The following is a 22,723-nucleotide window of genomic DNA, read 5'->3' as shown; positions in this document are numbered from 1 at the left end:
TATAACATGGGTTTAATATATCAAGAAATATGTTATTCAAGCATATCAAGTGTTCGTATTAAAAGACATGAAGATTGGTCCAAGAAACAAGTAAAGAAAAGATGTTCATTAAGTTTCGACAAATTGCTCGACAGATGCTTGCTATTGAGACTTAATATGATGCTCAATAGATAGCTCGACACCAGCTTGATCTATTAAGAATTACGATTTCAGAATTTGCAGGTCTGAAATTCGGCCTAAGCTTATGTGTTTGTTTAGGGTTTCTTTTCTCACAACCCTAGACATATATAAGACTTATTTTAAGAGCCGTCTCACACGGATACAAAGACCAAGGGATTTATTTTCTCTACGAGAAGCTACTGTGTTTGTACTCCATAAAATTTTATAACTAAGTGCTTCCTGATCTTCATTGTTGATGAAGTGAAGAACTTTGCAGTCAACAACATCATTTGAGTTGCTAGAGTTAGTTATCAATTGGGTATTGAAGTGAATGTTGAACTGTAGGTTAGTATTTTGGGATAGGTCAGGGTAATGGTAAGATTCCTTGTACTTGTAACCGCTTGATTGTTAATTAGTGGATTCTTGGGAGTGGTGACCTTAAAATCACTCGATAGGGTTTTTGCCTTGCGAGGGGTTTTTCCATTTGTTAACAAATCACCGTGTTAAATTTATTTTCTACTGCATTAAGTACTTTTGGTGATTTGTTGGTGCTTCCATGATTTGCATGTAATTTAACCTAATTAATCAACTTGGTTAATTTAATTAATTAATCGGTGTCAAGTTATCTTAACTTAACAAATAGTAAAGATGTTAGGTTAAAATTTTGCTTTTGCTCTTTTCTTTTTCTATACTGTTAGGTTCTAAAAGTTTAGAACGATTGGCAAATCATGAGTATAAACTTGTCTAGACATAGATTCCTAAGTCTATAGGTATGATTAGACAATGCTCAAGGTGTTGCAAGTTAGAATAAAAGAATAAGGAAGTTGTAAGTTTAGGAATTCGAAACATGCTAGGTTCAGTTGATCGAGAAGAAGGCTCAACAGATCGAGACACAGATTTGCAGAATTTTAATTAAGCCCATCAGCCCATTAAATCCATTAAGTGATTAGGGTTTCAAATCTAATTCACATAGTATTTAAAGGAAACCCTAAGGCATGTTTTAAATAGAGAGAGAAGAGTGCTTCTTGTGCCTCCTATAGTAGATTTAAGGTTTTTGTGCCCAAAGCTCTCTCAAATCTTCTACCAGTAATATTCTTTGAAGAAACTCAAGATCTAGTGTTGTAGAAGTTGCTGTCATTACTAGTCATTTAAGGTGCTAGAGATCTAAACCTTCAAAGGTGGTCTTAAAGGCACAAACTGGAGTGTTTGTGCGCAACAAATTCATAATTGAAGAGTCCGTGGATTCGGAGCTACAAGTGGTCATGTGAGTAAGTAATACATGAGGTAGTTGTAGATTTAGAGTTAAGTCTAACTTAAAACTTCCATTCTATTAGTGAATTGTTGCCTTGTGGATTGTTTAGGTTAAATCCTCCCTAGGTTTTTTACCTTGAAACTAGATTGTTTCATTGGTTTTTGTGGGTCATCATATCGTTGTATTCTTTACTTTTCTGTTGTTTATGATATAATTGATACATGGTTAACCAAGATCTGATTAATAAACCTAAGTAACAACTTTATTAATATATTAGGTTAAACATATGGACAACTTAGGTATAGTACCTTAGGTGCTGTTCCTTAGGTTTTCATCTTAAGAATAAGCCATGTGGCTACTTAACTAAAAAATATACTTTCATCCTATGAGAAAAAATCTACATGACAGAATTTTAAAAGGAGAACCTAAAGAACAACACCTAAGTACTGTACCTAAGTCTTGCTCTAAACATATTGTGTTTTATAGGGTTCTAAAATCAAACATATACTGTTCTTTTTCAATCAAATTTGATCTTGACCAAGCCGTGATATACCAAATACCACAACCCAAAATTTTAAAATCTCACAGCCTTCTTAGCCACTGCCATCAACTAGCCCTCAACATGCAAGGCGGCAAGATTGCCTTTGATCATTGTTGCCAAGTTCATCACCTGCAGCCACCATCAACAACTTTGTTCTCCTCTGCATCGGCTGACCCATTAACCTCAGCAAGCGCGCTATTATTCATGTGGAACCTCTCAATAATGTGCCATACATCTACACCGCTCAACTATACTGCTTTATTACTGTTAGAGATATATTAGACCATTAGCATAGGCCCAAGCCTAATTCTACTTTGTGTGCAAGCCAAGTCTCTTACTTGTACTAGAAGTCTATTAGTCTAGGGTTTAGTCTATTATATATACACATGTTATGATTCATTGTAACACATGATTTGTACTACACTCTAATATATTATTGATGTAGCCCTTTAGGGTTTCCTCCGTGGATGTAGGCCGTTAGGCTGAACCATGTATCCCTTGTGTGTTATTATGTTTTATACTTTATGCTTTCGCTTTCGCATCCATACTAGCATATTCAACATGGTGTATCAATGCTAATATTTAACATGGTATCAGAGCCACCTTCCTGTGGCCATGGTTTTTGTCCTTACGGTATATTTAAGAGCAATCTTTATCTTCCTTGGTGTTTTTTTTTTCGCTGCGTTCATCTTCTTTGGCTTCCCACTGCTGCCGTCAAAACTCTCCGGTATAGTCAAGCCACTGTTAGAAGTCGCATTAACACTGCAAGACTATTGCCTTCCTCAAACTACCGTCACAGAACCAAACTTCATTCAAGAGATCTTCTCAACCTTATCAAATCTTAGGATTTCATCAAGCTTCCATCTTGAGTTTGAGAGGGGGTGTTAGAGATATATTAGCCCACTAGCATAGGCCCAAGCCTAATTCTACTTTGTGTGCAAGCCAAGTCTCCTACTTGTACTAGAAGTCTATTAGTCTAGGGTTTAGTCTATTATATATATACACATGTTATGATTCATCGTAATACAGGATTTGTACTACACTCTAATATATTATTGATGTAGCCCTTTAGGGTTTTCTCCGTGGATGTAGGCCGTTAGGCTGAACTACGTATCCCTCGTGTGTTATTATGTTCTATAGTTTATGCTTTCGCTTTCGCATCCATACTAGCATATTCAACATGGTGTATCAATGCTAATATTTAACATAGTATCAGAGCCACTTTCCTGTGGCCATGGTTTTTGTCCTTACGGTATATTTAAGAGCAATCTTTATCTTCCTCGGTGTTTTTTTTTTCGCTGCGTTCATCTTCTTTGGCTTCCCACTGTTGCCGTCAAAACTCTCCGGTATAGTCAAGCCACTGTTAGAAGTCTCATTAACATTGCAAGACCATTGCCTTTCTCAAACTACCGTCACAGAACCAAACTTCATTCAAGAGATCTTCTCAACCTTATCAAATCTCAGGATTTCATCAAGCTTCCATCTTGAGTTTGAGAGGGGGTGTTAGAGATATATTAGCCCATTTAAATAGGCCCAAGCCTAATTCTACTTTGTGTGCAAGCCAAGTCTCCTACTTGTACTAGAAGTCTATTAGTCTAGGGTTTAGTCTATTATATATACACATGTTATGATTCATCGTAACACAGGATTTGTACTACACTCTAATATATTATTGATGTAGCCCTTTAGGGTTTCCTCCGTGGATGTAGGCCGTTAGGCTGAACCATGTATCCCTCGTGTGTTATTATGTTCTATACTTTATGCTTTCGCTTCCGCATCCATACTAGCATATTCAACATGGTGTATCAATGCTAATATTTAACATTGGGCCTATGCTAATAGGCTAATATATCTCTAACAATTACATATATGTGCTAGCAAAACAAAGTGAGGTGAGAACACCAGAGCATGTATTGCATTTGAAGTAGAACCTGAATATATTTGAATACCCAAATACGTGTCACCCTTGACATTCTCCTTGTGGGAATTGAACCTTGTGCCTTAGTATATATAGTTCTTGATCAGCTAGTCCTTCCGTAGTCAAGTAATCAAGTTGATGTGAACCATAGGGGGTTGCAAAACACACGGGTTTTTAAAAAGCAAAAACAAATGAAAAGCCAATGGCATCACAAGGTGCTACGTACCATGTTAGCCCCGGCCACACATCTACCATGTCAAGCTATGCTACATGTTGATAGTTGACACAGGATCCTATATTGCCACATCAGCAGCCATATGTAAGTCCAACCTACTACGTCGCAATTTATATGACTATTTATGTTATTATTTAAACATGTCATATGATTAATTAAAAAAAATCACATGACTAAAATTACACTTGAATGATCTCTTCAATTGCCACATAAATTGGTGGAAGATAACTCCAAAGTGATATAAATCTAAACTTTTTCCATCCAACTTTTCATGGAATGGTTGACACTTGTTGGTTTGTTATATTGGCGGTTCGTTTGGGTTTTTTTCGATACTATTTGGGTTTGGACTTATGGGTTGCAGTGTGAGTTGCAGCGTTTGTGGGTTGTGGTGTGGTGTGATGGCTAGTCAAGCAAAGCAAGTTGTTTTTGTTTTCTGATTGGGCACCATTGGTGGCTTTTTTGCTGAAGATGCTGAGGAACAGTGCACTCTAGGAGAGAACCCTATATGATAAAGTTGTTGCTGATGGATAGGAGAGAGTTATGGGTATTAGTTAATTGTGTTTGTTATGTAGATGGATTAGATTACTATTGTTAGGTTCTAAAGACTTAGGATTTTATGTATTTAGAACTCTAATGTGTATTGTTGGCAAACCATGATCAAAACAAGATGTTTAGTCGTGTTTAGACTTGCTCAAAGTTGGTTCATTTATGTAAAGTTGGAACAAGCTAATGCAGAAATTATTATTGCTTCTCGACCTGGTTCGATCGATCGAAGCTTAGGCTCGATCAATCGAAAATCAGGTCAGATGTATTTTCTGCAGAATTCCAACTCAGCCCTAGTTTGTTTTTAAAACGTTTAGGGTTTTGTAATTTTTCCTAGGTATATAAGGCAAATCCTAGTCACGTTTTATTGTTGCTCATATTGCTATTTGTGTAAATCTCTTGTGAGATCTGTGAGGAACTTTCCTTTACACAAGTTTAGGATTATCAAGAAGGAGATTTCTTCAAGAGCTTGATGATTATTCAGTTGCTGCTATAAGAACTTAAAGAAACACAAGCGGGTGTGCTTGTACTTGTTGGAGAATCCAAGAAAGAAGGAGTCCGTAGTTTTGGAGCTTGCACGTGGTCGTGTCAGTAAGTTTCTACTAGTGGGTAGTAATAGGATGTTAGTGGTCTAAATCCTGTTGAACAACTTCGATTCTTTCATAGTGGATTTAGGTTTATCTTGAGGATAGTTAGGTTAAAAACTTCCCAGGTTTTTTACCAGTTTGGTTTTCCTAGGTGATCATATCATTGTGTTATTTATCTTTCTACTGCTTTGCATGATATGATTGTTTGATAGTGATAACCTAGATTTGGAATTTGGACTAAGAAACAACTTGGCTAATTACCTAAGTTAATCCAATTGTGTTTTTAAGGTGTCTAAAAACTATCAAGTGGTATCAGAGTGGGTAGCTCTTTTGTTTTAGATCTTTTGATCTAAGAGCTGATCCTTGACCCCTGTTGTCATGGATAATTTGAAGTGTCTTTCTGATCATGTTTCTGCTCATGCTTCTGTTGATTTTATTGATGCCTGTGAAACTCTTCGTAAGGAATTATTGAAATCTATGAAAATTGCTAAGAAATTCAAGGAGGAGTTAAAATTGGCTAATCTTGAAAAAGATGAATTGATTGTTAGATTAGATGAATCTAATAAAAAGAATGAATTTTTGAGAAATCAAATTTCCTCTCAAGATGAGAAGATGAAAAGCTTGGAACAAGATTTAGTTGAATCTAAAGCTAAAATTGAAAATTTGACTAGTACCAAGCATGCTGTTGATAACAGAAGTGTTTCTGTTTCTTTTAAGCATAAAGCTGAAAAAGTTTATATCCCTCCTTTCAAGATGAATAATAAAGAAAATACTTATTTTGCTAGGTTAGACAAAGGTAAAAGTTCTGATGTTGATGCTGAAGTTTCTAAACCTATGTCTAAACCTACTGTTAGAGAGCATAATAAATCTGTTTTTGTGCATACTTATCACCTTTGTGGTGTTGTTGGTCATATTAGACCAAATTGTTTTTTGTTGAGGCAAAAACCAAAATCTGAGACTAGATTTGTTGTTAGGAATACTGATGTTCCTAAATTTGTTCCTGTTTGTCACTTTTATGGTGTCTCCAGTCACATTCGTCCTAATTGTCATAAATTGAAATTTAAGCATTCTGTATTTCAGTATGAGATTTGTGATGATATTTCTCCTGCCATAAGTCCATATAAATTGTTTCATGTTCTTTTAAAAATTTGAGCTTGTTGGCTTGTGAAAGGAATTTGCAGGATTTCAGTCTTTCTCAGAAGATTGGTGTAATTCCTCAAATATACTCTGCTTCTCATGGTTTTTCACCTACAAAGCTGAAGACTCGTGCTAGATGGGTGAGAAAAGATTCTCTAAGGTGAGTGTTGCTGACTTGTCCCTGATTTAATTCTTTCAATTGTTTGTGGACATGTTTTGTTTTTGTTTTTGGTTGTTTTTTTTTTTTTTTTTTTTTTATTTTTTTTTTTTATAGTTTTTTTAAATAAAAAAAAAATCCAAAAACATTGAAAAATTTTCAAAAAGACAAAATATTTTATTTTGAGTCTTGTTTTATTTTTCTTGAGGATTACATGAATTATGATATCTCTCTCTTGATTTAGAACATGCTTGACATTGTGGAGAAACTTGGATAATATGTGTTATATAAGTGCTAAGCTATTTCTGATTTTGTGTGAGTATGTACTAGTTTGTACATGTACTCAAGGGTTAATTAAGAAATTGATATTTCTTATTTGTGTACCCTCTATAGCTTAGTTATGCACTGTCATGCATTGCTTTTGCATTGTTCATTTAGCATAATGTATGATTTTTGTTTTTGGCCATAAATTTTTTTAAACCAAAAATATTTTTGTGTTTTGTATTTCACATCTTGGATTTATAATCAAGAATTGGCCACATTATCTTTACATGACAAGTTTATGTACCTTGTTTAGCTTTGATGAGCTTACTTATTGCACTTTACTAGTTGAAGCTTTGTAGTGCATGTTGTGTGGGAAAGATGTTTATGGTTTTGATCACTTTGTCTTGATCTTGAAGTCACATGTCTTTGATTGTCGGACTTGAACCTTTAGAGAAAGGCATAAATAACCATCTTACCACTGTTCACTAGCCAATCATGAACACCTTAGTGCATATCGTAAGATTTTGTGCTCGAGAAAGTATAGCACATGCACAAAAAGAATATAAGGTGTAGCCTCGGTTTAAATGTTAAAATTGGTGTGTAGATTATTGGACTTAATGTTAAATCAATCAAATAAAGTTGGTGTGTACATTATCCCGGCTATTTTAATAAGTTTCTGATCAAATAAAATTGGTGTGTATATTATGAGGCAAATCAAGAAATTTACATGATTGCAAGCTTGTTTTCTAGGAGATGTGGGAGTTATATGATGTAACTCTTTAGGCGATAGTCTCTTTCAAATTCTATGTGATGAATTTTGTAGAAATTGTGATTGATTTCTATTTACATATCACCTCACATGTTTTTCAAGTTTTTGCTAGTTGCACACACTACACAATTTACTCTTTGCTAAACTTGGTACATTATATTGTGTGTGATCTTGTTGTGGCCATCCAAGATTAAAAGTTCCTTGATTTTAATGCAAAATGTGTTTAAAGCTTGAGAATTTAAGGTCAAATTGATTGAAAATCTTGTTTTTGGAAGATCTGGGTTGAATTTAAGTGTTTTTGAAAAACTTTTCATCTCATACTCATGCATTTTATTCATAACACAATGTGCTTTGAGGAGTTTCTGTATTAACTTGCACTGTTTTTCAAAATTTCACTTTTCCAAATTTTTGATCGATCGAACCTGTTTCTCGACCGATCGAAACTGAAATTTTTTCAGTTTTTAAGTATTTGACCAATCTATTTTTTCATGCAACATTTATGTTTAAGATTCACATGCATTGTATTGATTTTTTTGTATCCATCTTGCAGTTTTGCAGTCATATCTCTCATTGTTTTCACACATAACATGCATACACTTTGCTAAATTGGGTACTCAACTTGATTTAGAAATTCATTGATTAATTTTTGAGTTATGTACTTTTTAGTATATGCTATTTTTATGTGTGAATTGTAGAAAATATTTTTTTTAAGAGATTTGATGGATGATCAATGTGCAAAAATTTTCTCTACTCATGTAACTGTTTATGGGTCACATAGTGTCAAGTTTGCATATATTGAAAGAGAGAATATTTTTCTTCAAGTGAATTGTCATTTTTTTAGTTTGGTTTGTGTCTTTTTATTTATCCCCACCTCCTAAATTTTTCCCCAAAACTGTTTTTCCCAAATCTTGTTTTGTTTTTCCTATTTTTATAAGGAGAGAAGCTTGTTTTTAACCCTTGTTGTTCACATGGGGAGTTGTTGCTCTTCGTAGGGGGAGTTGTCTCTATTTTCTATAGAGTTGAATTGTTTTGTGTTCCCTTGATATTCTATTTTCTCTTGACCTTTGTTACTCTTTATTTGAGTTATCTTTGTCAATTCGTGACAAAAAGGGGGAGATTTAGATGAAATGTGGGAATATGTGTGGAAAATACATATGTGTGGAAAATACAAGAATGTTTTGTTTAGGGGAGTTAGCATAGTTTTTGATGTATCTAACTTAGGGGGAGAGTTAGTTTGCATATTTGTTGATTTACTGTTTTTGTTTTTTTGTCACACATGATGCATTTTGTTTGAGTGTTTTAGGAAATATACAGGTTGATTCAATTGAGCTGCTGTCTACACTTGCAACTAATGGATAGTAGTTAGGATTGTATTTGTTTTTATGAGCATTATTTTTGTAAAGGACTTTTTGTAAACTTTGAGTTTTTAGTTGTGTTTTGTCACGGATTGCCAAAGGGGGAGTTTGTTAGGTTCTAAATACTTAGGATTTTATGTATTTAGAACTCTAATGTGTATTGCTGGCAAACCATGATCAAAACAAGATGTTTAGTCGTGTTTAGACTTGCTCAAAGTTGGTTCATTTATGTAAAGTTGGAACAAGCTAATGCAGAAATTATTATTGCTTCTCGGCTTAGTTCGATCGATCGAAGCTTAGGCTCAATCAATCGAAAATTGGGTCAGATGCATTTTCTGCAGAATTCCAACTCAACCTTAGTTTGTTTTTAAAACGTTTAGGGTTTTGTAATTTGCCCTAGGTATATAAGGAAAACCTTAGCCACGTTTTATTGTTGCTCATATTGCTGTTTGTGTAAATCTCTTGGGAGATCTGTGAGGAGCTTTCCTTTACACAAACTTAGGATTATCAAGAAGGAGATTTCTTCAAGAGCTTGATGATCATTTAGTTGGTGCCATAAGAACTTAAAGAAACACAAGCGGGTGTGCTGGTACTTGCTGGAGAATCCAAGAAAGAAGGAGTCCGCGGTTTCGGAGTTTGCACGTGGTCGTGTCAGTAAGTTTCTACTGGTGGGTAGCAATAGGATGTTAGTGGTCTAAGTCTTGTTGAACAACTTCGATTCTTTCATAGTAGATTTAGATTTACCTTAAGGATAGCTAGTTTAAATCCTCCCCAGGTTTTTTACCGGTTTGGTTTTCTTGGGTAATCATATCATTGTATTATTTATCTTTCCACTTCTTTGCATGATATGATTGTTTGATTGTGATAACCTAGATTTGGAATTTTGACTAAGAAACAACTTGGCTAATTACCTAAGTTAATCCAATTGTGTTTTTAAGGGGTCTAAAAACTATAAACTATTACTAATTATTTGTTTTGGTTTTGTGTATAAATTAATCATTATATGACATCATTAATTTAAAATGGATGCATTTCATATTTCAATTTAAATATTATAAACCACAACTAGTTACAGGTCCATGCATAGCATAGAAGAATTTTGTTGGGTTAAGATAGCTTGACCCCAATTAATTAATTCAATTACCTAAGTTGATTAATTAGGTTAAATTACATGCAAAACGTGGAGGCACCAACAAATCACCAATTAAACTTAACGTAGCGGAAATTAAATTGACATGGTGATTCGTTGACAAATGGGAAAAACTTCTCACAAGGCAAAAATCCTACTGGGTGAATTTAAGGTCACCACTCCCAAGAATCTATTAATCAATAATCAAGCGGTTACAAGTATGAGGAATCTTACCACTATCCTAGCCTATCCCAAAATACCAACCTATAGTTGAACTATCTCTAATACCCAATTGGACTTGATCTTGTAGTAGCCTTTTTTCCTTCGATGCACAAATCTCCAATCTGTGACTAACTCCTTTGCACGGATCCCAATATATGACTAACTCCATAGCAACCCTTTTATTGTTGTAGTTGATATGCAATAGCTTTACATAGAAACACCAATAAAATCTTCAATGTTGGTGCTAGAAATTTGCTTGGTTGTAGAACCTAAAGGCGTACATGAAATGCAGCAAGAACTCTTTCTAGGGTTAGGGTTTTCTTTCTCCACCTCCTTATTTAAATAGGAGCTTAATGGGCCTTATAAATAGGCTCTCTTATTCCAATTAGGTTTACACAAACCACGGTCTTTCCTAGTCCTATAAGGATTATAAAAACTCATAAACAACTAGCCTTTTAGAATTAAAATGTTGCAGGCTATATCAAAAATAACTTAAGCTCGATAGATCGAGAGGTATCGAGACAGTTATTGAGTTTTAATAAATTTTGATAGATCGATAGGTATTGAGGAGGTATTCGGATCTGCAGATTAAGCTTTTCTTGAGCAGTTCTTGAGTAATTTTCATGTCTTCAATGTAACTACTTGTAATAATCATCTTGAATCTACTTAGATTTACCCAAATACAAGTAAAATGCATTTTATCATAGGATATGCCAATTACATAAAAATATGAACCTAACAAATTTCATATAATTATGTTTTTGAATTCACAGTGGTTTATATCTAGCTTGTTTCTTTTTTTTTTTTTTTTTTTCCTGAAAAATGTTTTAAACTTTACTTCTCAATTTCTCATACAACAACTTCAATAAGCGTTTCGATGTAAGAGATCTAGCGATGAATTGTAACAAATATAAGTTGAATATGGTATTGACAAAACATTCATAAGAATCAAATCATAGATAGAACCCCAACCCCATAGGATGAAGTGAGAACAACAAAAAGAGACTGACAAGAATAATATACCACATACCTTAGTAGTAGTCAGATGCCTTTGTAGTTATTGGCTCTAGAAAACACTTAGATCTAATAAACAACTAAAAAATATTTAGAAATTAGTACCGACCAGATAAGATGAGGTCAATAACATTAGTTCAACCCAAGCATACTTAATTATATGGGTCACACCGTTGACTATTAAAAATTTCCTAATGAGGACAGAGTCAAGATATATACATGGGTCCTTCAATCATTTCAATGTTAAATATATGTACTATGAACGTAAGGTTAATTTGTGGCTTGGAAAAAGCAACACAAAAACTACACAATGGCATTGAAGTGGTCCAATTTGATTGCTTTTCAAATTGTGTATAGACTATTAGCGTTTAAAGAAAGGTTCAGCCATTAAATAAGAAATTGAGAACGGTTGAAGAATTACTGAGTCTTATATGCTCCATTTTTGAAAAACTTAGACGGGTTCACTGACTCCTCCTTATAAATAGACATATTCCCATATACTTTGTTCCCATTTCTCACCCAAGCAAGAATACGCAGAGTATAAGATATGATAGAGATAACATAACCTCAAATATGATGAAAGGTGTTCCTTACCTTGTTACTGTGGCCATTTTGGCTTTGGCATTTTCCTTTGCTTCTGCCTATGACCCTTGTACGTTTTTAGACCCCTTAAAATACAAGTAGTTTAATCTAGTTATTTAGCCAAGTGATTACTTAGATAAATTATTCAGATCTAGGTTAACACATTCAAATTATATCATGTAAATAATGCGGAAAAGTAAATAACACAACAATATGATAACCTAGGAAAACTAAACCGGTAAAAAACCTGTGGAGGATTTAACCTAGCTATCCACAAGGTAAAAGAGATCCATTATGAAAGAATTGAAGTTTTTTACAATAAGACTTAGACCACTAACATCCTATTGCTGCCTCGAGTAGAAAACTTACTACCACAACCATGTGATAGCTCTGAGTCCACGGACTACTTCTTTCCTTGATCCATTGCAACCACAAGTACTCCTACTTGGGACTTTGAGACTCCACTCAAAGGTTTCAGATCTCCTTTAAATTCTTTATGCAGCAATTGACGCGATCACCAAGTTCTTGACATGAATCTTGATAACCCTAATTGTGTATGAAGGTAAACACCTTTAGATCTCACAAGAGATTCAACACATAGCATATCCACAATATCTATAACGTGGCTAGGGTTTTTCCTTTTATACTTGGAGTAAAATATAAAACCTTACATGTCAAACCGGGCTTGGGCTGAGTTGGAAAAATTTGTAGAAAATTAATCTGGACGAGGTTTGATCGATTGCAAATACATTTAGTTCCTAAAATCTTAGAACCTAAAATCTAGAAAACCATTAAATCTAACAAACAACTAAAAAATATTTAGTAATTAATACCCACTAGATAAGATGAGGTCAAAAGATTAGTTCAACCCAAGCATACTTAGTTATATGGGTCACACCGTTGACTATTAAACATTCCCTAATGAGGACAGAGTCAAGATATATACATGGGTCCTTCAATCATTTCAATGTTAAATATACATACTATGAACGTAAGGTTAATTTGGGGCTTGGAAAAAGCAACACAAAAACTGCACAATGGCATTGAAGTGGTCCAATTTGATTGCTTTTGAAATTGTGTACAGACTATTAGTGTTTAAAGAAAGGTTTAGCCATTAAACAAGAAATTGAGAGCGGTTGAAGAATGACCAAGTCTTATATGCTCTGTTTGCGAAAAACTTAGACAGGTTCACTGACTGCTCTCTATAAATAGATATATTCCCCATATGCTATATCCCCATCCCTCACCTAAGCAAGAAAAATACTACACAATAAGATAAAGAACATAAAAAAATATGATGAAAGTTGTAATTGTGGCCATTTTGGCTTTGGCAACCACCCTTGTTTCAGCTTATGACCCTAGTCCATTGCAAGACTTTTGTGTCGCAATTAACAACACCGATTTCGCTGGTATGCACATGCTCTCTCCTTTTTAATTTTTATTTTGATGAACTGCAAATCTACATGCTCTCTCATTATTAGCAGTACATAGTAATGTTATCGTCACCTACGTTCTTTCGAGATCATTATAGTGAAGTTCTACACATTAATGAAATTATTATCATCACCTACGTTATATCATCTACATTAGATTTTTTTTCTCCTGCATGACATGTTATTGTCCATTGTTACAGAACTATCTACTTTGTGACAATAACAAACTTTTCTTTGTGTAGTATTTGTGAATGGAAAATTTTGTAAGGACCCAGCGACTGTCACAGCCAACGATTTTTTCTTTCCTGGACTCAATATTCCTAAAAACACAGCTGCAAGTAAACTCGGATCAAGTGTCAATCTTGTGAATGTCGATAAATTACCAGGTCTCAACACTCTAGGCATATCTTTGGCTCGTCTCGACTTTGCACCATATGGCCTGAATCCTCCTCACACTCACCCTCGTGGCACTGAGCTTTTGGTAGTCATGGAGGGTACTCTCTTAGTTGGATTTGTCACATCCAACCCAAACAAACTCTTCACCAAAGTTCTAAACAAGGGAGACGTCTTTGTATTCCCAATTGGTCTTATTCACTTCCAATTCAACATTAGGCAGACCAGTGCTGTTGCCTTTGCTGGTCTCAGCAGTCAAAATCCTGGGTTGATCACCATAGCAAACGCAGTCTTTGGGTCTAGTCCTCCAATCAATCCTGATGTTCTCGCCAAAGCCTTCCAGTTGGACAAGAATGTAGTTGATTATCTTCAAAAACAATTCTAAGTCAACTACAATTTAAGAAAATATTTGTAATAGGAATAATTTACCGCTATATAGTTTGAATAAAGTTTACATTGTTTCCCTTGATGTAATGCCATAGAAATAATTATTTTCAAATAAAATGATTTATGATTATTTAATTTTTTTAGTGCAAGCCATTGTATAGTAGGAATGGCATAGCAATTAGTGCACGAATAAATCTTGATTCTTCCTTGGATCCACAATGTTTCAAATTACTAGCACCTAACTATTATATATAAACAGATTTTTTTTTTTTTTTGGAAAAAATTATACAATTGAGAAAAAAAAAATACTTAAAGGGTTAAATATTGTGGACCTTTATATATTTATATTATACTTCTTATGTAAATTTACATTGTAGACACACAAAAAGTGGCAAATGTTGTACACATTTGCTAAAAGTGGTAAATATTGTGTACTTTTTGCAAATGCGTACAATATTTGCTACTTTTTGTATCTGTGCAAGGTAAATTTATATTGTACCGGACAATGTAAAATAAGAATTTCTCAAATATTGTTAAAGATGCATGGTCCAAGAAGTCCAAACCATTGTAAGTTCATGTGTTTGTAGAACAAACAAACTAATTGTGAGTTAGTCTAGGGCTAACCTAGAGTAGTTCTCTAGTACATAAACGTACCCTACTTTTGATCAATTGTAAATTAATACAAGAGTTTAATGGTGAAGATCTCAGGTTAAAATATTGCTTTTGCTCTTTCCTTTTTCTATATTGTTGTTTTTCAGTCAAATTTGATCTTGACCAAGCCGTGATATACCAAAATACACAACCCAAAATTTTGAAATCTCACAACCTTCTTAGCGATGCCATCACTAGCCGGCAGCATGCAAGGCTGCAAGATTGCCTCTGATCACAGCCGCCAAGTTCATCACCTATAGCCACCGCCAGCAACTTTGTTCACCTCTGCAAGCACGCTGTTCTTCATGTGGCACCTCTCAATAATGTGCCGTACACCTACACCGGTCTACTATACTGCTTCATTACCTGTACGTGCTAGCAAAACAAAACAAGGTGAGAACACCCGAGCATGTGTTGCATCTGAAGTAGAACCTGAATATTTGAATACCCAAATACGTGTCACCCTTGACATTCTCCTTGCCGGAATTGAACCATAGGGGGTTGCGAAACACACGGGTTGTTAAAAAAAAAAAAAAACGAAATGCCATATATATGGCATCACAAGGTGCTACCGTGTTAGTCCCGACCACATATCTACCATGTCAAGCTATGCTATGCGTTGATAGTTGACACATGATCCTATATATTGCCACATCAACAGCCATACGTCTGTCCAACCCACTACGTCAAAATTTATATGACTATTTATGTTATTATTTAAAAGTCAAGTGATTAAAATTAAAATTGTATGATCTCTTCAATCACCACATAAATTGGTGGAAGATAGCTCCAAACCGATATAAAACTAAACTTTTTCCATCCAACTTTTCATGGAATGGTTGATACTTGCTGTTGGTTTGTTATATCGGCGGTTGGTTTGGGTTTTTTTCAATGCAATTTGGGTTTGGACTTGTGGGTTGCAGAGTGAGTTGCGACGTGGGTTGTGGTGTGGTGTGATGGCTAGTCAAGCAGAGCAAGTTGTTATTTTCTGCCTGGACACCATTAGTGGCTTTTTTTGGTAAAGATGCTGAGGAACAAATTGCACTCTAGGAGAGAATCCCATAAGTTAAAGCTGTTCCTGGTGGATGGGAGAGAGTAATGGGTATTAAATATTAATTGTGTTTGTTATGTACATGGATTAGATTACTACTACTACTACTTATTTGTTTTGGTTTTGTGTATAAATTAATCATATAAAGAATACAAAGATATATGGTATATTTACAACTTGGAAAATTATATATATATATATATATATATATATATATATATATATATTCATTAGCTACAATGGGAGAGGAGTTTGAACTTTGAACTACAAATGTTTTGGTTGGAAATACTAAAAAATGTCAACTGAACGAAAAAATTTGTATAGTATGATATGGACAGCTTAAATGGCATAATATGATTATATATGTATAAAATAAAACAAAAACTTATAGTTTTTACACTTCCCTAGCATTTATTCTAAATAAAGTTTTCTTTTCTATTGTTTAGTTGACTAATCTAAACAACTCATGTTTTCCTAGGAGCCCCTAATAACTAAGAAAATAATTCTCTCCTTTTGAAATGGACCAATTTCACGGTTCAATTAAAGTGGTACATAATATGATTTTATTTAAAATGGAGGCATTTCATGTTTCAGTTTAAAAGTTATAAACCTAAACTAGTTGTGGATCCATGCATAGCATGGAAGAATTTCATATAATTATTTTTTTGAATTCACTATGGTCAATATCTAACTTGTTTCTTTTATTTTTTATTTTTGTAAAATGTTTTTAACTTTACTTCTCTAGTTCTCATACAACAACTTCAATAATCGTTTCGATGTAAGAGATCTTGCCATGAATTGTAACAAATATGAGTTAACTATGGTATTGACAAAACATTCATAAAAATTACATCATAGATAGAACACCATAGCATGAAGTGAGAACAACAAAAAGGGATCGACAAGAATAATATAACACATGCCTTGGTGGTCAGTTGCCTACGTAGTTATTGGTTCTAGAATACAGAGTCAAGATAAGATGGGGTCCATAAGATTAGTACAGCCCAAGAATTCTTATATGGGTCACACCGTTGACTATATCTTAAACATTCCCTAATGAGGACAGAGTCAAGATATATGCATGGGTTCTTCAATTATTTCAATGTTAAATATACTATGAAAGTAAGGTTATTTTGTGGTTCGGCCCAACACGAAAACTGCACAATGGCATTGAAGTGGTCCAATTTGATTGCTTTTCAAATGTGTACAGACAAGTACTGGTTAAAGAATGTTTCAGCCATTAAACAAGAAATTCAGAACTGTGGAAGAATTACCAAGTCTTATATGCTCCGTTTGCGAAAAACTTAGACAGGTTCACTGACTCCGCTCTATAAATAGGCATATCACCGTATACTTTGTTCCCATCCCTCACCCAAGCAAGAATACGAAGAGTACTATACCATACGATAGAGATAACATAACCTCAAACACGATGAAAGGTGTTCCTTACCTCGTTACAGTTGCCATTTTGGCTTTGGCATTTACCCTTGCTTCAGCCTATGACCCTAGTCCTTTGCAAGATTTCTGTGTTGCAATTAACAACACCGATTCTGCTGGTATGTACATGCTCTCTCCTTTCTTTATTTTAATTTTGATGAAACTGCAAATCTACATGCTCTGTCATTATTAGCAGTACGTAGTAGTGTTATCATCACTTACGTTCTTTCGAGATCATTATAATGAAGTTCTACACATTAATGAAATTATTATCATCACCTACGTTATATCATCCACAATAGATTTTTTTTTTCTCCTACATGACAAATTATTTTCCATTATTACAGAACTGTCTTCTTTTTGACAATTAATAACAAACTTTTCTTTGTGTAGTATTTGTGAATGGAAAATTTTGCAAGGACCCAGCAACTATCACAGCTAGTGATTTTTTCTTTCCCGGACTCAATATTCCTGGAAACACAGCTGCAAGTAAACTCGGGTCAAGTGTCAATCTTGTGAACATCGATAAATTACCAGGTCTCAACACTCTAGGCATATCTTTGGCTCGTCTTGACTTTGCACCATATGGCCTGAATCCTCCCCACATTCACCCACGTGGCACTGAGCTTTTGGTAGTTATGGAGGGTACTCTATTGGTTGGATTTGTCACATCCAACCCAAACAAACTCTTTACCAAAGTTCTAAATAAGGGAGATGTCTTTGTATTCCCAATTGGTCTCATTCACTTCCAATTCAACATAGGACAAACCAATGCGGTTGCATTTGCCGGTCTCAGCAGTCAAACTCCTGGGTTGATCACTATAGCAAATGCAGTTTTTGGATCTAATCCTCCAATCAATCCTGATGTTCTCGCCAAGGCCTTACAGTTGGACAAGAATGTAGTTGATTATCTTCAGAAACAATTCTAGTCAAACCACAATTAGTAAAAATATTTGTAACAGGAATGATGAACCATTACAAAGCAGAGTTTGAACAAAGTATGCCATGATTCCTTATATGTAATGCCTTAAAAATAATTATTATCAAATAAAATTTTCATATGATTTTTTTTTTATGTGTCATGGTGTCCAAGTAAATGCAGTGCAATTAGTGGATTATTGAATCTTGATTACATGTTGGATCCACAATGATTGAAATCACAAGCACCTAATACAAAAGTTATATTAAAAATAGATAACTAACCACCGTACACCCTGGGTGTGATGGTCACTTCACAAGTATAAGTACTTGTAGGGTGTGGGGGCTAAGGGCTAGAGTTCAAGTCTTTAGGAGGGAGTTTCACACACATATACACTTAGATTAGGCTAGAATAGAATTTCTATCTTGTATTAAAAAAGAAAAAAAGAAAAAGATGGCTAAATTAAATTGTGGGCTCAATAACACTAAGCTATGTTGAAAAAAAAGTCCTATAGGTAATTAGGGGAAGAAGTTGAGAAACATAATACTTTTTTATCTTTTTATTTTGGATAATTTGACTTTATGGGTGGAGAGATTCGAACCTTAGATGTTTTCGCTGGAAACACTAGAAAGTGACAACCAATTGAGCCATAAAGCTCTTGGTGAGAAATGTAATACTTAAGTGGTTATATATGATTATTTGTGAAATTTCACAAAAGTCCCAAAGTTTATCTCCTATTTCAAATTAGGTATGTTTGGAAAATTTAGACCCTTGATTGATCATTTTACCGCAAAATTAATCAACTTGTTAAATTAACTAGTTTTGAAGCCATTTTGATTTCTAGGTTAGTTACCATAGTAGTAACATAGACCATTTGGAAAACAATAAACAAAAAAATAGCACATCATATGGTGATGCAATGAAAAATTGATGGAAAAATTATTCTGAAGGAAAAACCACTGTGAGATCGCGAAACCCTAAGAAGAAATCCACTAATAGAATTGAGAAACTTACAATTAATTGAAACAAACCCATGTTCCTGATTGCTACCTTCATTAGTAATTTACTCATGTCACCACATGTAGCTTGAACTTGATTAGACTCTTATTTTGAATTCCTTCACATGAACAATCCAGTCGGCGACTTCAAGTACCATCTTGAAAATTCTTCAGAACAAGTTGACTATATAGGCTTTGTGGCTTCAAACTTGATATGCACTATTGCAACAACACATCACAAAAAAACTAAATTTGCAATTCTTGATCGACTGACTACTCTAAGTCTTTCATTTGAGCTTGTTTCAACTGATCAAAAAGTTATCAAGCTTGGTGTCGAGATTCAAGAAATTTCTTTTCCTACAACTGATTTTGGGTCTCTATCTTGGAATTAAAAAAAAAAAAAAAAACACATCATAACTATTCAAGATTCAAAGCTTCGTTCATAGTTTGCCAACAGTCAATCTATTGATCCTAACAAGATTTAAGTTTCTAATTATGTCAATTAAAGTTCCAAACTTATAGAGCATTTTTTTTTCTTCAATTTGAATCCCCCTGCCCATCCCTGTTATTCATTTATGTTATTCTAGATAGTAATAGAGTAGTAAAAAATTGAAAATTGTTGAAATTTATTTATTTATTTTAATCAATTTTGATATTCTAGCAATCATATTCTCCCTTTAAATGAAATTTTCTCAATCTAAACAAAGCGTTTTCTCTTTGTTCAATGATAGAAAAAATCGATTTATAACAATGCCTCAGGTGAAACATAGAGTTTAACTTTAATCAATAGTTTTGTGCTTTTATATGTTCTGTTATTGCTCAGAATTTCAAAAATGAATAACGGAGATTGAATTTGGCCCCTTAAATTGAAACAATTAAAAACTTTTGGTCTTTAATTGAATAAATTAAAAACTTTTGGTCTTTAATTGGTTAAATTAAAAACTTTAGATCTAAAATGAAACATGGTAAATTCTGTTAGATTAAATACCCTCATCAATTTTTATCTAATTTTCCCTTTTTTATTTTGTATATACTACACTAATGGTTTAATTGAATCGAAAGCTACTTAAAAAAAGGTTGAAAGTTGAACAAATCATTATGAAAAAGCATTATATACTTCATGTTTCTATCACACATGAGAATGTGATACTAATGATCTGTTTGGACTGAGGTGGAGGAAAGGAAAGGAAAGTAAAGTAGAACTAGCTAAAAATTAGCGTATTATTGACCAATTCTAAACAACAATTTCAACAAGCGTTTCAATGTAAGAATTCTTGCCATGCATGAATTGTAACAAATATGAGTTAACTATGGTATTGACCAAACATTCTTAAGAAATACATATCATATAAGTCAAAAAAAAAAAAAAAAAAAAAAATTACATCATAGATAGAACACCATAGCATGAAGTGAGAACAACTAAAAGAGACCGACAAGAATAATGTACCACATGCCTCGGTAGTCAGATGCCTTCGAAGTTATTGGTTCTAGAAAACCAATAAGATTATTTCAACCCAAGTATATATACTTAATTATATAGGTCACACCATTGACTATATCTTAAACATTCCCTAATGAGGACAAAGTCAAGATATATGCATGGGTAATGGGTGCTTCAATTATTTCAATGTTTTTTTTTATTATTATTGAGAAACCAATTATTTCAACGTAAGGATAATTTGTGCAACACGAAAACTGCACAATGGTATTGAAATGGTCCAATTTGATTGCTTTTCTAATGTGTACAGACTAGTAGTGGTAGAATAGTTCATCCATTACGCAAGAAATTGAGAATGGCTGAAGAATTTCCAAGTCTTATATGCTCCATTTGTGAAAAACAAAGACCAGTTCACTGACTCCTATCCATAAATAGACATATCCCCCTATGCTATATTCCCATCCCTCACCCAAGCAAGAATACACAGAGTACTAGTTATACCATAAGATAGAGATAACATAACCTCAAAAAATGATGAAAGGTGTTCCTTACCTTGTTACTATGGCCATTTTGGCTTTGGCATTTTCTCTTGCTTCTGCTTATGACCCTAGTCCTTTGCAAGACTTTTGTGTCGCAATTAACAACACCGATTCTGCTGGTACGTACATGCTCTCTTCGGTTTTTTTTTTTTTGATGAACTGCAAATCTACATGCCGCTCATTATTAGCTGTACGTAGTAGTGTTATTATCACCTACTTTTTTTTGAGATCATTTTAATGAAGTTCTACACATTGATGAAATTATTATCATCACCTACATTATATCAAAATTAGATTTTTTTCCCTACATGACATGTTATTGAACTGTATTCTTTGCGACAATAACAAAGTTTTCTTTGTGTAGTATTTGTGAATGGAAAATTTTGCAAGGACCCAGCATATGTCACAGCAAACGATTTTTTCTTTCCCGGACTCAATATTCCTGGAAACACAGCTGCAAATAAACTTGGATCAAGTGTCAATCTTGTGAACGTTGATAAATTACCAGGTCTCAACACTCTTGGCATATCTTTGGCTCGTCTCGACTTTGCCCCATATGGCCTAAATCCTCCTCACATTCACCCACGTGGCACTGAGCTTTTGGTAGTCATGGAGGGTACTCTCTTGGTTGGATTTGTCACATCCAACCCAAACAAACTCTTTACCAAAGTTCTAAACAAGGGAGATGTCTTTGTATTCCCAATTGGTCTCATTCACTTCCAATTCAACATAGGGCAAAGTAATGCCGTTGCAATTGCCGGTCTCAGCAGTCAAAATCCTGGGTTGATCACCATAGCAAATGCGGTCTTTGGATCTAATCCTCCAATCAACATAGATGTTCTTGCTAAGGCCTTCCAGTTGGACAAGAATGTTGTTGATTATCTTCAAAAACAATTCTAGTCAAACAGCCATTGGTAAATTATTTGTAACAGGAATGATGACCATTACAAAGCAGAGTTTGAATAAAGTTTACCTTGATTCCTTATATGTAATTTCATAAAAATAATTAGTATCAAATAAAATTGTCTTATGATTCTTTTTATTTTATTTTATTATTATTTATTTTTATTTTTTATGTGTCATGGTGTCCACGTAAATGCTGAGGAATTAGTGGATTACTAAATCTTGAATGTACATTGGATCCACAATGATTAAAATCACAAGCACCTATTAAAACTGACAAAAATTGTATTAATAGCTACTTTAAAAAAAAGAGGCAAAAACACTATTTTGGTCTTTATATTTTGGGGTCACAGTCAATTTAGTCCCTATATTTTTGTAGCAATTGATTTGGTCCTTATTATTTTCAACACTTGTAGTAGTCAATTTTGTCTTTACCGTTATCTCACAAACGAAATATGCCTACATGGCAAACGAATTGTACACTTGACACACTTAAGTTTACATGGCAAATAAAATAATACTAAACAAATTTATATCACATTTAAATAATGCCATGTCACCATTTAAATTAAAAAAAAAATTAATTTCTTAATTTTAAAGGAGAAAAGAAAAGAAAATTTGAACAAAAAAGAAAAATCATATTCCATATAAAAAAAATCACAAAAAAAAAAAAAAAAAGAACAGAAGAACTTGAACCCAAAAGAACAATG

General features: G+C 33.8%; 3 protein-coding genes across 3 annotated transcripts; all 3 read left to right on the top strand.

The window, feature by feature from the left end:
• The first annotated feature begins 12,437 nt into the window (after positions 1-12,437).
• On the top strand, positions 12,438-14,207 carry LOC126724362 (germin-like protein subfamily 1 member 7). Its single transcript, XM_050428935.1, has 2 exons — positions 12,438-13,273; positions 13,540-14,207. The coding sequence occupies exons 1-2, from the start codon at positions 13,159-13,161 to the stop codon at positions 14,073-14,075; spliced, it is 651 nt and encodes a 216-aa protein (XP_050284892.1). The 5' UTR covers positions 12,438-13,158; the 3' UTR covers positions 14,076-14,207.
• Positions 14,208-17,122: 2,915 nt separating this feature from the next.
• LOC126724348 (germin-like protein subfamily 1 member 7) lies at positions 17,123-18,291 on the top strand. The gene is made up of 2 exons (XM_050428928.1): positions 17,123-17,335; positions 17,610-18,291. Exons 1-2 carry the CDS (start codon positions 17,212-17,214, stop codon positions 18,143-18,145), a joined length of 660 nt encoding a protein of 219 aa, XP_050284885.1. The 5' UTR covers positions 17,123-17,211; the 3' UTR covers positions 18,146-18,291.
• Positions 18,292-21,018: 2,727 nt separating this feature from the next.
• Positions 21,019-22,162, top strand: LOC126724336 (germin-like protein subfamily 1 member 7). Its single transcript, XM_050428922.1, has 2 exons — positions 21,019-21,229; positions 21,475-22,162. Exons 1-2 carry the CDS (start codon positions 21,103-21,105, stop codon positions 22,008-22,010), a joined length of 663 nt encoding a protein of 220 aa, XP_050284879.1. The 5' UTR covers positions 21,019-21,102; the 3' UTR covers positions 22,011-22,162.
• The last annotated feature ends 561 nt before the right edge of the window (positions 22,163-22,723 follow it).

The sequence above is a fragment of the Quercus robur genome, chromosome 1, assembly GCF_932294415.1.
Source record: "Quercus robur chromosome 1, dhQueRobu3.1, whole genome shotgun sequence".
Taxonomy (NCBI): Eukaryota; Viridiplantae; Streptophyta; class Magnoliopsida; order Fagales; family Fagaceae; genus Quercus; species Quercus robur.
Note: the sequence above shows the minus strand (reverse complement) of the source record. Positions and strands in the feature narration are given on the sequence as shown.

What these genes read in the sequence shown, in the direction of transcription:
- LOC126724362 (XM_050428935.1), top strand. Translation starts at nt 13,159, where the DNA reads ATGATGAAAGTTGTAATTGTGGCCATTTTGGCTTTGGCAACCACCCTT. An exon ending in TAACAACACCGATTTCGCTG is followed by an intron (nt 13,274 to 13,539) that starts GTATGCACATGC and finishes TTCTTTGTGTAG; the next exon opens with TATTTGTGAATGGAAAATTT.
- LOC126724348 (XM_050428928.1), top strand. Translation starts at nt 17,212, where the DNA reads ATGAAAGGTGTTCCTTACCTCGTTACAGTTGCCATTTTGGCTTTGGCA. An exon ending in TAACAACACCGATTCTGCTG is followed by an intron (nt 17,336 to 17,609) that starts GTATGTACATGC and finishes TTCTTTGTGTAG; the next exon opens with TATTTGTGAATGGAAAATTT.
- LOC126724336 (XM_050428922.1), top strand. Translation starts at nt 21,103, where the DNA reads ATGATGAAAGGTGTTCCTTACCTTGTTACTATGGCCATTTTGGCTTTG. An exon ending in TAACAACACCGATTCTGCTG is followed by an intron (nt 21,230 to 21,474) that starts GTACGTACATGC and finishes TTCTTTGTGTAG; the next exon opens with TATTTGTGAATGGAAAATTT.